Source organism: Rattus rattus, chromosome 6, assembly GCF_011064425.1.
Source record: "Rattus rattus isolate New Zealand chromosome 6, Rrattus_CSIRO_v1, whole genome shotgun sequence".
Classification (NCBI taxonomy): Eukaryota; Metazoa; Chordata; class Mammalia; order Rodentia; family Muridae; genus Rattus; species Rattus rattus.
In genome coordinates this window covers 7,488,401-7,502,461 of record NC_046159.1, presented here as the reverse complement: position 1 = coordinate 7,502,461, position 14,061 = coordinate 7,488,401, and the positions used below count along the sequence as shown (strand labels likewise).

The following is a 14,061-nucleotide window of genomic DNA, read 5'->3' as shown; positions in this document are numbered from 1 at the left end:
CAATGATCAGTCATTTTGCCTTTAAAAAATGAAAAAAAAAAAAACCCTCAACAAACCCCTATACGAAATACCCGTCTCCGCAAACCCAAGCAAACCCCTAGCACATAGTCACTATAGACCAGAGTAAAGTTATACCACCTGTTGGAATATCACCCTGTTCCTAACTGATTCTGAATTTATGTGGTCCTCACTATCTTTAAAAAAAACCCAAAAGGAACAACTTGACACAGGAGAGAGACTACAAAGAATTTTGTAGTTAAAAGCTTCTTTTACATATTTTTCCTTTACTTATTGTATTCTACAGCAAAGTGTATATAAAACATATTGAAATTTTGGGGGGTGGTTCAGTAGGTAAAGACAATTGCTACCAAGCCTAGTGACTTGAATTCTACACTTAGAACCCACACAGTCAAAGTGCAAAGCTAATTCCCATGAGTTGTTCTGTAACTTCCAAACACAAGTTGTGTCCACACACTCTCTATATATTTTAGACAGTAATAAAAAATGTGATATATAAGTAAATTTTATTATTCTGTTTAAAAATATACTGTATTAGAATGTTACCTTTGAATGAAAATAATAACCATCTTTTTATATAACATTAAATAAAATAAACACTCTGATATGTAAAGGGGGAAAAAAAGTCACACCAAGGTATTTTATATTATTTGGGACTATGATGAAGGGTGTTGTTTCCCTAATTTCTTTCTCGGCTTGTTTCTCTTTTGTTTAGAGGAAGGTTACTGATTTATTTGAGTTAATTTTATACCCAGCCAATTTGCTGAAGGTGTTTATCAGGTTTAGTAGTTCTCTGGTGGAACTTTTGGGATCACTTAAATATTCTATCATATCATCTGCAAATAGTGATATTTTGACTTCTTCCTTTCCAATCTGTATCCCTTTGATCTCCTTTTGTTGTCTGATTGGTCTGGCTAGGACTTTGAGAAGTATATTGAATAAGTAGGGAGAGAGTGGGCAGCCTTGTCTAGTCCCTGATTTTAGTGGGATTGTTTCAAGTTTCTTTCAATTTAATTTGATATTGGCTATTGGTTTGTGATATGTTGCTTTTATTATGTTTAGGTATGGGCTTTGAATTCATGATTCTCCAAGACTTTTAGCATGAAGGAGTGTTGGATTTTATCCAAAGCTTTTTCAGCTCCTAATGAGATGCTCATGTGATGTTTGTCTTTTAGTTTGTTTATATAGTAGATTATGTTGATGGTTTTCCTTATATTAAACCATCCCTGCATACCTGGGATGAAGCCTACTTGATCATGAAGGATGATTGTTTTGATGTGCTCTTGGATTCGGTTTGCAAGAATTTTATTGAGTATTTTTGTGTTAATATTCATAAGAGAAATTGGTCTTAAGTTCTCTTTCTTTGCTGGGTCTTTGTGTGGTTTAGGTATAAGAGTAAATGCAGCTTCATAGAAGGAATTTAGTAGCACTACATCTGTTTCAATTTTGTGGAAGAGTTTGGATAGTATTGGTATGAGATATTCTTTGATGGTCTGATAGAATTCTGCACTGAATCCATCTGGACCTGGGCTCTTTTTGGTTGGGAGACTTTTAATGACCGCTTCTATTTCTTTAGGAGTTATGGGGCTGTTTAAATGGTTTATCCGTTCCTGACTTTAGTTTTTTACCTGGTATCTGTCTAGGAAATTGTCCATTTCCTGCAGATTTTCAAGTTTTGTTGAATAATGGCTTTTGTAATAGGATCTGATGATTTTTTGAACTTCCTCTGATTCTGTTGTTATGTCTCCCCTTTCATTTCTGATTTTGTTAATTTGGACACACTCTCTGTGTCCTCTCGTTAGTCTGGTTAAGGGTTTATCTATCTTGGTGATTTTCTCAAAGAACCAGCTTTTGGTTCTGTTGATTCTTTGTATAGACTTTTTTCTTTCTACTTGGTTGATTTCAACTCTGAGTTTGATTATTTCCTGCCTTCTACTCCTCCTGGATGTATTTGCTTCTTTTTGTTCTAGAGCTTTTAGGTGTGCTGTCAAGCTGCTGATGTGTGCTCTCTCTTGTTTCTTTCTGCAGGCACTCAGAGCTATGAGTTTTCCTCCTAGCACAACTTTCATTGTGTCCCATAAGTTTGGGTATGTTGTACCTTTATTTTCATTAAATTCTAAGAAGTCTTTAATTTCTTTCTTTATTTCTTCCTTGACCAGCTTATCATTGAGTAGAGCATTGTTCAACTTCCATGTATATGTGGTTGTTCTTTCCTTATTGTTATTGAAGACCAGCTTTAGCCTTTGATGGTCTGATAGGATGCATGGGATTATTTCTATCTTTCTGTATCTGTTGAGACCTGTTTTATGACTGATTATATGGTCAATTTTGGAGAAAGTACCATGAGGTGGTGAGAAGAAGGTGTATCTTTTTGTTTTAGGATAGAATGTTCTATAAATATCTGTTAAGTCCATTTGGTTCATGACTTCTCTTAGTCTGTTTATGTCTCTGTTTATTTTCTGTTTCCATGAGCTGTCCATTGATGAGAGTGGGGTGTTGAAATCTCCTACTATTATTGTATGAGTTGCAATGTGTGCTTTGAGCCTCGGTAATTTTTTTTATGTATGTAGGTGCCCATGTATTTGAAGCATAGATATTTAGGATTAAGAGTTAATCTTGCTGGATTTTTCCTTTGGTGTATATGAAGTTTCTTTCCTTATCTTTTTTGATGACTTTTGGTTGAAAATCAATTTTATTTGATATTAGAATGGCTACTCCAGCTTGCTTCTTCAGACCATTTGCTTGGAAAGTTGTTTTCCAGCCTTTTACTCTGAGGTAGTGTCTGTCTTTTTCTCTGAGGTGTGTTTCCTGTAGGCAGCAAAATGCTGGGTCCTCATTGCATATCCAGTTTGTTAATCTGTGTCTTTTTATTGGGGAATTGAGACCATTCATGTTGAGAGAGATTAAGGAATAGTGATTGTTGCTTCCTGTTATATTTGTATTTGGATGTGAGATTATGTTTTTATGCTTGTCTTCTTTTTATTTTGTTACAAAACGATTAGTTCTTGCTTTTTCTAGGGTGTATCCTGCCTCTTTGTGTTGGGCTTTACCATTTATTATCCTTTGTTGGGCTGGATTTGTAGAAAGATATTGTGTAAATTTGGTTTTGTCATGGAATATCTTGGTTTCTCCATCTATGTTAATTGAGAGTTTTGCTGGATACAGTAACCTAGGCTGGCATTTGTGTTCTCTTAGGGTCTGTATGACATCTGTCCAGAATCTTCTGGTTTTCATAGTCTCTGGTGAGAAGTCTGTTGTAATTCTGATAGGTCTGCCTTTATATGTTACTTGATCATTTTCCCTTACTGCTTTTAGTATTTTTTCTTTGTTTTGTGCATTTGGTGTTTTTACTATTATGTGACAAGAGCAGTTTCTTTTCTGGTCCAATCTATTTGGAGTTCTGTAGGTTTCTTGTATGTTTATGGGTATCTCTTTCTTTAGGTTAGGTAAGTTTTCGTCTATGATTTTGTTGAAGATATTTATTGGTCCTTTGAGTTAGGAGTCTTCACTCTCTTCTATACCTATTATCCTTAGGTTTGATCTCCTCATTGTGTCCTGGATTTCCTGTATGTTTTGAGCCAGTAGCTTTTTCTGTTTTACATTATCTTTGACAGTTGTGTCGATGATTTCTATGGAATCTTCTGTTCCTGAGATTCTCTCTTTTATCTCTTGTATTCTGTTGGTGATGCTTGTCTCTATGGCTCCTTGTCTCTTCCTTTGATTTTTCTATATCCAGGGTTGTATCCCTTTTTGCTTTTTTTATTGCTTCTATTTCCATTTTTAATTCCTTCACCTGTTTGATTATGTTTTCCTGTAATTCTTTCAGGGATTTTTGTGTTTCCTCTCTAAAGGCTTCTCCTTGTTTCTTTGTGTTTTCCTGCATTTCTCCACGGGAGATCTTTATGTCTTTCTTGAAGTCCTCCATCATCATGATCAAATGTGATTTTAAATCTAGATCTTGCTTTTCTGGTGTGTTTGGATGTTCAGTCTTTGCTTTGGTGGGAGAGTTGGGCTCCGATGATGCCATGTAGTCTTGGTTTCTGTTGCTTGGGTTCCTGTGCTTGCCTCTCGCCATCAGGTTGTCTCTGGTGTTACCTTGTTCTCCTCTTTTTGAAAGTGGCTAGACCGTCCTATAGGCCTGTGTATCAGGAGTGCTGTAGACCTTTTCCTGTTTTCTTTCAGCTAGTTATGGGAACAGAGTGTTCTGCTTTCAGACGTGTAGTCATTCCTGTCTACTGGTCTTCAGCTGTTCCTGTGGGCGTGTGTCCTGAGTCTACCAGGCAGGTCACTTGGAATAGAAAAGTTGCTCTTACCTCTGGTCTTGGGCCTGAATTCGGTCTTCTGTGCTGGGTTTCAGCTCTTTGTGAGGGCAGCCACCGGATGGGCCTGCCCCACCTTCTCCTGGGTCCCTGTGCACAGGTGGCCCAGATGATGCTAGGTGTTTTAATCTAGAGTCAGAAATGTAGGCAGAGAGTAGTCTCCTCTGGCTTTCCAGAAATGTCTGCCTCTCCAAAGGTCTAGCTCTTCCTCCCAAAGGATTTGGGTGCACAGAGCTGTTTGGCCAGGTCCCTTCAGATCTGGGCACTGTCTGGACCACAGGGCTCCTGTAGCTTGAGTGCCCCTATCTTCCTGTCCCCAGAGGCCCTATACAGTTTCCTCTTGGGCCATGGATGTGGGCAAGGGTGGGAAATACTGGAAGTCTCTCCTCTTCAGTCTCAGGAATGCCCACCTGTCTGGCCGATAAGCTCTCTCTCCCACAGGGTTTGGGAGCAGGAAGCTGTGGGCCGGGATCAGCTAGGTTCCGTAAAAACAATCCTTAACAATAAAATAACTGCTAGGGGAATCACCATCCCTGACCTAAAACTATACTACAGTGCAATAGTGATAATAACTGTATAGTATTGGTACAAAGACAGACATGTTGATCAATGGAATAGAATTGAAGGTCCAGAAAAAAATCACACCCTATGGACACTTGATCTTTGACCAAGAAGCCAAAAATATACAAGGAAGATGAAAAAGCATCTTCAATAAATGGTGGTGGTCTAACTGGCTGTCTGTATACAGAAAAATGAAAATAGACCCATATTTGTCACCTTGCACAAAACTCAAGTTCAAGTGGTTCAAGGCCCTCAACATAAAACTAGATACACTGAAACTAATAGAAGAGAAAGTGTACCACCTTCCATCAATCAGAATGGCTAAGATCAAAACCCCAGGTGACAGCACAAGTTGGTGAGGATGTGGAGAAAGAGGAACTTCTCCACATCCATCCATTTCCCTCCTTTGCTGGTGGGATTGCAAACCAGTACTACCACTCTGGAAATCAATCTGAAGGTTCCTCAGAAAATTAGAAATAGATCCACCTGAAGACCCAGCTATCTTGGGAGTATACCCAAAAGATGTCCCACCATGCCACAGGGACACATGTTCCACTATGTTCATAGCAGCCTTGCTTGTAGTAGCCAGAAGCTGGAAACAACCCATATGTCCCACAACAGAGTAATGGATACAGAAAATATTTTTCATTTACACAATGGAATTCTACTCAGCTATTAAGAAAGAGGATATCCTGAGTTTTGCAGGCAAATGGATGGAAAATATCATCTTGGTAGGGTAACTCAGATCCAAAAGGACATGCATGGTATATACTCACTAATAAGTGAACATTAGTCAAAAATGTACAGAATACCCAAGATACAGTCCACAGAACTCAAAAAGGTTAAGAAACTGAAGGGGCCAAGAAAGCATGCCTAAATCCCACTTGGGAGAGAGAAGAAAGTAATCACAGGAGGTGGGACAAATGGTGGGGGACTTGGATGAGAAAGGGGACAGGGAGGGGAAGAGAAGAACATGAGCAAGGAATGGGTGGGGGGAAAGGACTGACACCCTGGGGGCCAGCAGGAAGAATGGAAACAGGCAACCTCAGGAAGTAGGAGTTGCTGGGACCCTCCAGAATGTACCAGAGACAAGAGAGGCGAGAGATTCTCAGGACTCAAAGGGAGTCTCAAAAGGACTCAAAAGGACCTTAGATGAAATGCCCTACAGTGGGGAAAAGGAACTTATAGATTCCATCTCCAGCCGAAAGACCAAGCATCAAGTGAGGGATGGGGTTGCTATCCCACAGTCAAAACTCTGATCCATAAATGTTCCTGTCTGAAAGAATTGCAAGGACGAAAATGAAAAAGAGCCTGAGGAAAAGGAAGTTCAGTGACCGGCCCAAAGTGGGATCCAGCTCAAGGGGAGGCCTCAAGGCATGACACTATTACTGAGGCTATGGAGCACTCACAAAAAGGGACTTATCACGACTGCCTTCAGGAAGACCCAACAAACAGCTGAAAGAGTCGGATGCAGATGTTTGCACCCAACCAATGGACAGAAGCTGCAGACGCGTATGGCTGAAATAGGGAAAAGCTGGCGGAAGCTGAGGAGGAGGGCAACCCTGTAAGAGGACCAGCAGTCTCAACTAACCTGAACCTACAAGATGTCTCAGACACTGGACCACCAACCAGGCAGCATACACCAGCTGAGATGAGGCTCCCAACACATATGCAGCAGAGGACTGCTGGGTCTGGGTTTTGTCAGAGAAGATACACCTAACCCTCAAGAGACTGGAGGCTCCAGGGAGTTTAGAGGTTTCCTGGGGTGGAGAGTGAAGAGGTGGGGACATCTTTGTGGAGATTGAAGGTGGGGGATGGGATGTGGAACAGTCAGAGAGTAGACTGGGAGGGGTATAAAACCTGGAATGTAAAACAAAAAAAATAAAATTAGAAAAGTGTAGGTCACAAATAACCATGTAGAGTTCTCTATTTAGGTGTCTGGTCATTTTGTAACCCCTACATTTTTCAAACCTGAATTGCTAGATTCTGCCCCAGATCATAGACTTATTTGTTGTTTTCATGTAGGTTGTTTTTATGATTAAAATGATTCTCTGTCTCCCAGGTTTCTGTGAATCAACATTGCCCCAGAAAGTGTTTCTCTTTCTGAGACTCCAGAGAAGTCTTGGAATGAAAAGAAACAAGGAAGGAAGCCTAGGCTTCTGTGAGGCAGAGGTTTAGTAAATCACAACAAATGTTGTCCCATTTGTAAAGGCAGGAGTCCTGAAGTGAGTTAATCACCTGGGGCTCACGTGCTTTTGCTAAAGAATTGAGAAGCCTGGTTTTAACCACATTGTCATTAGCTTAAGGTCAGAGTTTAACTAGCTCTAAGGGTATCTTTAACATTGCTAAAAGAATCGGCATAGTGTTTTTTTGTCTTTACATTTTCAGTGGAAATCAAACAAATCCAATTCTATCCTGTGCAGTTATTTATAAGGTTTGTCAGAGTAAATAAAAACAAATAGCAAAAAAAAAAAAAAAAAAAAAAATCAAAACAAAAATTCCCTAGGTATTTTTTAAAACATTTCAGGTTAAATTATTCCTATGTGTGTGTGTGTGTGTGTGTGTGTGTGTGTGTGTGTGTGTGTGTGTGTGTGTGTGTGTGTGTGAAGATGCATAGTACAGAAACCAGAAGTCCATGCGAATATCTTCCTATAGAATGTTCTAGTTTATGTTTTATGATGGGGTCTCTTCACTCAACATGTAATTAGAGGGCCCAATCGGCATACTGCACTGATCCCGTTCTTCAGGTCCTCCCAGTGAAGGGCTTACAGGCACATGCAGAAAAGCCCCAATTTTTTACTTGCCTGCTAAGAATTCAGTCAGGGCATCAAGCATAAGAATCAAACACTTTACCACTGAACCACCTCCCTCTCTGTGCTGTACAGTTTTATTGGAACTTGACGTTCACTAGAATAATTTGGGAAGAGGAAAATCAGTTGGAAAAATGTCCCAATGAGATTGCCCTATGGTCTAGCATGTAGTGCATTTTTTTTTCTTTATAATTGATATGTGAGGGCCTAGCTCATGGTAGGTGGGTCTCTGTTTGGTAGGTGGTCCTGAGTTATATAAGCAGACTGACAGGAAGCAGTGTTCCTCCTTGGCTTCTGCATTGGCTCCAGCATCCAGGTTACTGTTTTGGGCTCCTGTCCCAACTTCCCTAAGAGATGAACTTAATATAAAACTGTGAGCTAAAATAAACCCTTTCCTTTTAGTTTCCCTTTGGCCCTGGTATTTTGTCACACCAATAGAAACTCTGACTAAGACACCCTATCCCTAGGAGAGATTTTTTTGAATGGCTTGTTACAGTTCAGAAAATTATTTAACAACTTTCTCCTTTCTTAGAAAGACAGCAAAGCAAAGACTTTTAAAGTGAAGAAGCTGGAAACAATCAGAAGAACACCATGGAAGAAATAGAGAAAAAGATTGCAACACAAGAGGGTAGATTCTTTTCCAAGATCAAGGTATGGCTGTTTCTATGTATTCATGCATATACTCTGGAAAGCCATTTGAAACAAGCATCGAACGTGCTTGTAACATTGCTCAGCTCACACAAAATTTTCCAACACAAATGCTCCTTCACTCAATGTGCTGCTAATTCCTTGCCTTAGAAATGGTTGACTTTATAATGAGGGATGTCTAACCAGTATTATTCATTCAGGAAACAGAATAATTCAGGGCTGCACTTCTCAACTGCTGAGTTCTCAACTTATGGGTCGGATGACCCTTTCACAGGGGTTGCATATCAGTTATCCTGCATATCAGATATTTAAATTACAGCTCATAGAAGTAGCAAAATGAGAGTTAGAAAGTAACGATAAATTTATGATTGGAGTCAGCACAAGAAGAAGAACCGTATTGCATGGTCACAGCATTAGGAAGGTTGAGAACCACTACTGTAGAAGTCCTTAAAGAAGAATGGGGTTTAAAATGTTTTAGATGAGTATTACGTTGTGGTCGGATTTAGTCTTAAGTCAGAGGCTAGCCCAGTGCTCAGCTTCAGAGTCCTGACAGAAGGTGAAGGGTTGTAGCTAGAAATCAGCTCCACAATGCAAGTGCTTTGTTCATTACTATGAAAAGATGGCTCCATGACCTGGCTAGAAAAAAATATTTTCTTCAAGCTTTGGCAACATAACAATCATTGTTTGTAAGAAAGTAGCCCATTCTGCTGGCTGCTTTGGTGGTTTTCAGTATTTTAGAAAGAGCTATTGTTCTCATAGCTCCAGAGGTATCTTTACGTCACAGAATGTGAACTTATATTAACCCAAGAAATTCAAGCATTGGTTAAGTTTCTAGAGAGTTTCTCAAAATGTTCCTCTCTAAGATGTTGCCTCTTAAATCATCCTATTAAAAGCTCATTTTGTCTTTACTTACACATAGTGGAATTTGCATCTTAATGTAAAAGAGGCTTCAGACTCAGCCCAGGGAAAGTGTTTTCACTTGCAATGATGTACTGATAATAGGAAGCCAACCACGGTCAAGGCTCAGGTCAACCTTTAGTTCGTACAGCTTCAGAGGAGCCCAGGTCCTTTGGCTCCTAACCTTCCCAGAGGCTTACTCGGCGTGCCATTTTGGACAGTTTATAAAACCTGTTTATACTTCAGTGTTGTACATTTGAAAAGGGTAATGGTAATCCTATATTTTAAGATTTAAACATTCTTTCTGAGTCCTCACTATGTATGTGTCTGTCTCTCTGTCTGTCTCTGTTACTGTTTTTGTGTGTGCTCACTTTTCCAGGGTTGTCCTACACTGCTGGTATGAAGGATTAAACCCAGGCACTTACACACAGCAGGCAACTTCTCTTCTCCTGCTCTGTACCTCCGTTAAGATGTTTAAAGCATCTTAGAAAGGCTTAAAACACCTTTAAGATGCCTTAATATCTTTACATTTATGTTTTATTTTAGATATGTGGATGCTTTGCTCCCATGTATGTTGGTACACCATTTTTCATTTCTTGTATTTTTGAAGGACAGAAGGTTTTAGATCACCTGAGACTAGAGTTGCAGGTGACTGTGAACTACCATGTGGGCACTTGGAACATAATACAAGTTTTCAACAAGAGCGGCCATTGCTTCTAACTACTGAGCAACAACTCTAGCTTCAAATCTTAGGATAATGATGAGTATTGTGATTACTAGACCGTATTTGGAGAGAGAGGTCATCAGATATCATTATAAACAGTAGTGCTGGATGTTTGTCTTTGTTATTTCTTTCATGGAAACCATATTTATTTATTTATATATTTTTTCTTTTATTGGATATTTTAAATTTACATTTCAAATGTTATTTCCTTTCCTGGTTTCCCAGACATAAGCCCCCTATCCCATCCTCCTCCCCTTCTTCTATAAAGTTGTTTCCCCTCTACTTTCACCCCCACCTGACATTCCCCTACACAGAGGAACACTCCTCCATTGTTGGTGGGATTGCAAGTTGGTACAACCACTCTGAAAATCAGTCTGTCAGTTCCTCAGAAAATTTTGCATTGCACTACCTGAGGACCCAGCTATTCCTCTCCTGGGCATATACCAAAAAGATGCTCCAACATACAGCAAAGACACATGCTCCACTATGTTCATAGCAGTCTTATTCATAATAGCTAGAAGCTGGAAAGAACCCAGATGCCCTTCAATAGAGGAATGGATACAGAAAATGTTAACTGTATTAATGAGGGTTTCTATTACTGTGAAGAGACACCATGATAAGTGCAAATCTTATTAAAAACATTTAATTGGGCTGGCTTACTGGTTCAGTTTTAGTCCACCATGACAATATTGGTGGCATGCAGGCAGATGTGGTGATAGAAAACAAGCTAAGAATCATACATCAAGAGTGATGGGCAGCAGGAAAATTATGTACTGGGCTGGCTTGAACTTCTGAAACCCAAAGCCCATTCCTACTGACACATTTCACCCAACAAGGCCACATCTACTCCAATAGTGTTAGTTCCTGGTGGCCAAGAATTCAAATCTATGATCTTTTGAGGTCTGTTCCTGTTCAAACCACCACAGTTACTCTGGAGTTTAATAATTGTACAAATTGGTGTAAATGTTATGGGAAAATGTTCACACCATGAGTATATAAGACAATATTTAGAGGTAACTTGTTCAAAAATAATTAGACTCTTCTTTGACTTTAGATCTATCTAGAAAGCTGGGGTGGTAAAAAAATCTACTCTGTCAGACTGAAACTTCTTCTTGATAGATACGTCATCATTAGGAAAGGTCTCCCAGGACAAGGAAAACATGGCCTTCATAGCCTCCAAGCAAGCATGCCCTATTGACCTCACCAGGTGCCAATGGATAGTTGTAACCCAGTGTGACCAGACAGATAGCCCTGGTTTAGCTACATGAGTCAACAAAACCAAACCAAAACTCGTGAAGCTTGGAAAAAGACTGTTAGTAACAAAAAGACGTTGATGGGCAAGAGAGAGAAAAAGTTCCATGTATGTATGAAATCAACAGAGTAAATTTAATCAATAAAAATTACTAAAGCAAAGACAGGAACATTTATCAAGGGGATGGGATAGATAACTTGATCAGTAATGTATTTGCATTTGAGGCAGGAGGGCTTGTGTTCAGTCACCAAGTCTATATGGAAAATAGGGATGGCAATGTATAGCTCTAATCTCAGCTTGGAGGGACGGAGTCAGACAAATAGCCGGTGAGCCAGCCTTGCCTTCTAGGTGAATTGTAGGCAGGTGAGACTCAAGGTTTTAAAACAATGTACAAATGTTGAGGAATTTTTCCGAGGTTGTCTTCTGGTCTCCCCATGTACATATTCATACATTAACTCATCCCACATGAGTGTGCAAACACACACAAAGACAGGATGAAAGAAAAAGAGAGAAAAAAAGTAAAACTCCCTTAGAAAGCAGGAGAAGACTGCTCTAAAGGAGTTTGCTGCAGACTCTAGAGTCTTGAGGTAAAAAGTCAGTAGGATTAGATTTTTAAATACAGATGTTACACGGCAGTAGACCTGAATGACTATATCCACTGGTTTCTTTTATTTTCTGCCCAGAGAAAAAGTACTTTAGAGGAAGCACAGAGGAATAAAATGTTTAGCTTTTTGCTTCAAAATATAAATAGAATAAATGATCTCCCCAAATATGAGTTTTTAAAAATTGGTAGACCTTGATTATAATTATACGATCTGAAATATAAAACATGAAAATTATCCCCTCTAAGGGATTTACAGTGAGATGAAGGAACATCTCTGCAAATTGCATTTGGAATCAGAAAACAAATGTCTGTACTTTTGACCTACATTAGTTACTAGTTGTTCGCATTTCACACCCAACTCTTCCTTGTCTTCTTCCTTCCTTCCTTCCTTCCTTCCTTCCTTCCTTCCTTCCTTCCTTCCATCCTTCTTTCCTTCCATCCTTCCTTCCTTCCTTCCTTCCTTTCTATCTCTTTTTTCTTCTTTTTATTTGTATATCTTTCTTCTCTGTTTTAGTCAAGTAAGTTTGCATTTGTGACAATAAATTTACAAGCACTAAATACTAATCAAACATAATAAATTTACATAGTATTTCAGATGAGGCAGTACAGAAATTTTAGAAGTTGGGTGATATTTGCCATCAGTCAGGTGCTAGAAGATAAGTTGGGAAAACAGGAAACTCATTCACTCAAACATCACTCAAAATGAGTTAATTAGTCATAGAAAGGTAGTGAGGTGCATTATTTACATGGCTACCTTTTACCCTGCACATGAGGGACAGCAAAGATGTTTTATTGTTTTTCTATGAATACAACTTTAATGAGATAAAGTGTTACAGAGACTATTGTACCAGGAAGAAATAAAAAAAAAATATGTATCGTTGCTGTGTGGCCATTGACACTAATAGTGAGAATGTAGCTTGTTGTGTCTAAGAATGCTGAAAAAGAGGACAAAGTGTTAAACTGGCCAAGGAAATCCAGAGACCTGTTATTCCTGCAGAGAAGCACTGTAGGCTTACTGCAGACACAATGCCTTGGTATAATTATGTGTTCTGTTCTTTCTTCTCCATAAAGTGGACAGTGTGTGACCTGTAGATAACAACAGAATGCCGACGACCCACCAAAAGCTATCTATGTCTTACGTAGAAAAGCTCCATGTCTTTCTCTATGAATAAGGTACACTGATGAAAATGAAAATCCATAAGTATCTACCAAATTCCCCACTGTTAACCAACTTTTCTAACTTTGCTTTTCCAGAATGAGGACACATGACATACAGAAGAGATTATACTTTAAAGTTTGCTGCATGTTCAAGGACTTTTTATGGTGGATATAATTATTCACCTCATGGAGGAAACTGTTTATCAGTAGATGACAGATACATATTGAAACCAAAAGTTTTTATTTTTTCTTAAATATTTTTCTTCTTAGGTGTTTCTGCTGTCATTAACATGTGCATGTTTAACCAAATCACTATCAGGAGTTTATATGAATTCCATGCTCACACAAATAGAGAGACAATTTGATATCTCCACATCTATAGCTGGATTAATCAATGGGAGCTTTGAGATTGGTGAGTTATTTTTACATTTACTTACCTTTATATATTGATATTTTCTCCTTATTACTTGCAGTAGCCCATTTAATCTAACTGAGTTACATACTTCCTGACATTGACTGAAAAGCCTCATTCGATGTGAACAAACCATTTATTTAAATATCCTCATGACTGCCATATAGCTGGGCACAGTCCCTTTTCTATGAGAAGTAGCAGAAGATTTAGAGTATTAATTCTATCACTTGATAACTCAGAGACAAGCACATGATTTTTCCTTAGCATTTTAGAAGATTGATATAAGAGAAACTTGTGTCCCAAAGGAGAGAGCAAATGTTGCTCTTCCTCTACTGTGTCTGTGAAGTTGCTGGAGACCCTCTCCTATTCACTAGAAGTTTTCCTGTGTTTGACTTCTGTCACACACAATTCCTAAGAAGAGTGGAATAACCTCAACTCCTGATTTTTGGTGATGAGCTTGGATATGAGAGTACCAAGGCTGAAAGACAAAGATTGCCTCTATAAACAAAGTGAGCTGGAAGCATTGCTGCTTCTCTTCTCTAGGTTAATCATAGTTTTCACTTCGTTCAAGGAGAACATCAAAGCAAAATGTGATTGAGCAGAAGCTCACCAATACTGAGGATGCACTGTCTGTCCCTCAGTATCAAGCTCCTTAGTG

General features: G+C 39.0%; 1 protein-coding gene across 1 annotated transcript in view; it reads left to right on the top strand.

Moving 5' to 3' along the window:
• The first annotated feature begins 8,299 nt into the window (after positions 1-8,299).
• The window catches only part of LOC116903124 (solute carrier organic anion transporter family member 1A1), a 44,662-nt gene continuing 38,900 nt past the window's right edge, over positions 8,300-14,061 (top strand). Inside the window, exons 1-2 of the mRNA XM_032905476.1 lie at positions 8,300-8,359; positions 13,262-13,403. Coding sequence (XP_032761367.1) covers positions 8,300-8,359; positions 13,262-13,403 — 202 coding nt within the window. The remainder of the gene's footprint in view (positions 8,360-13,261; positions 13,404-14,061) is intronic.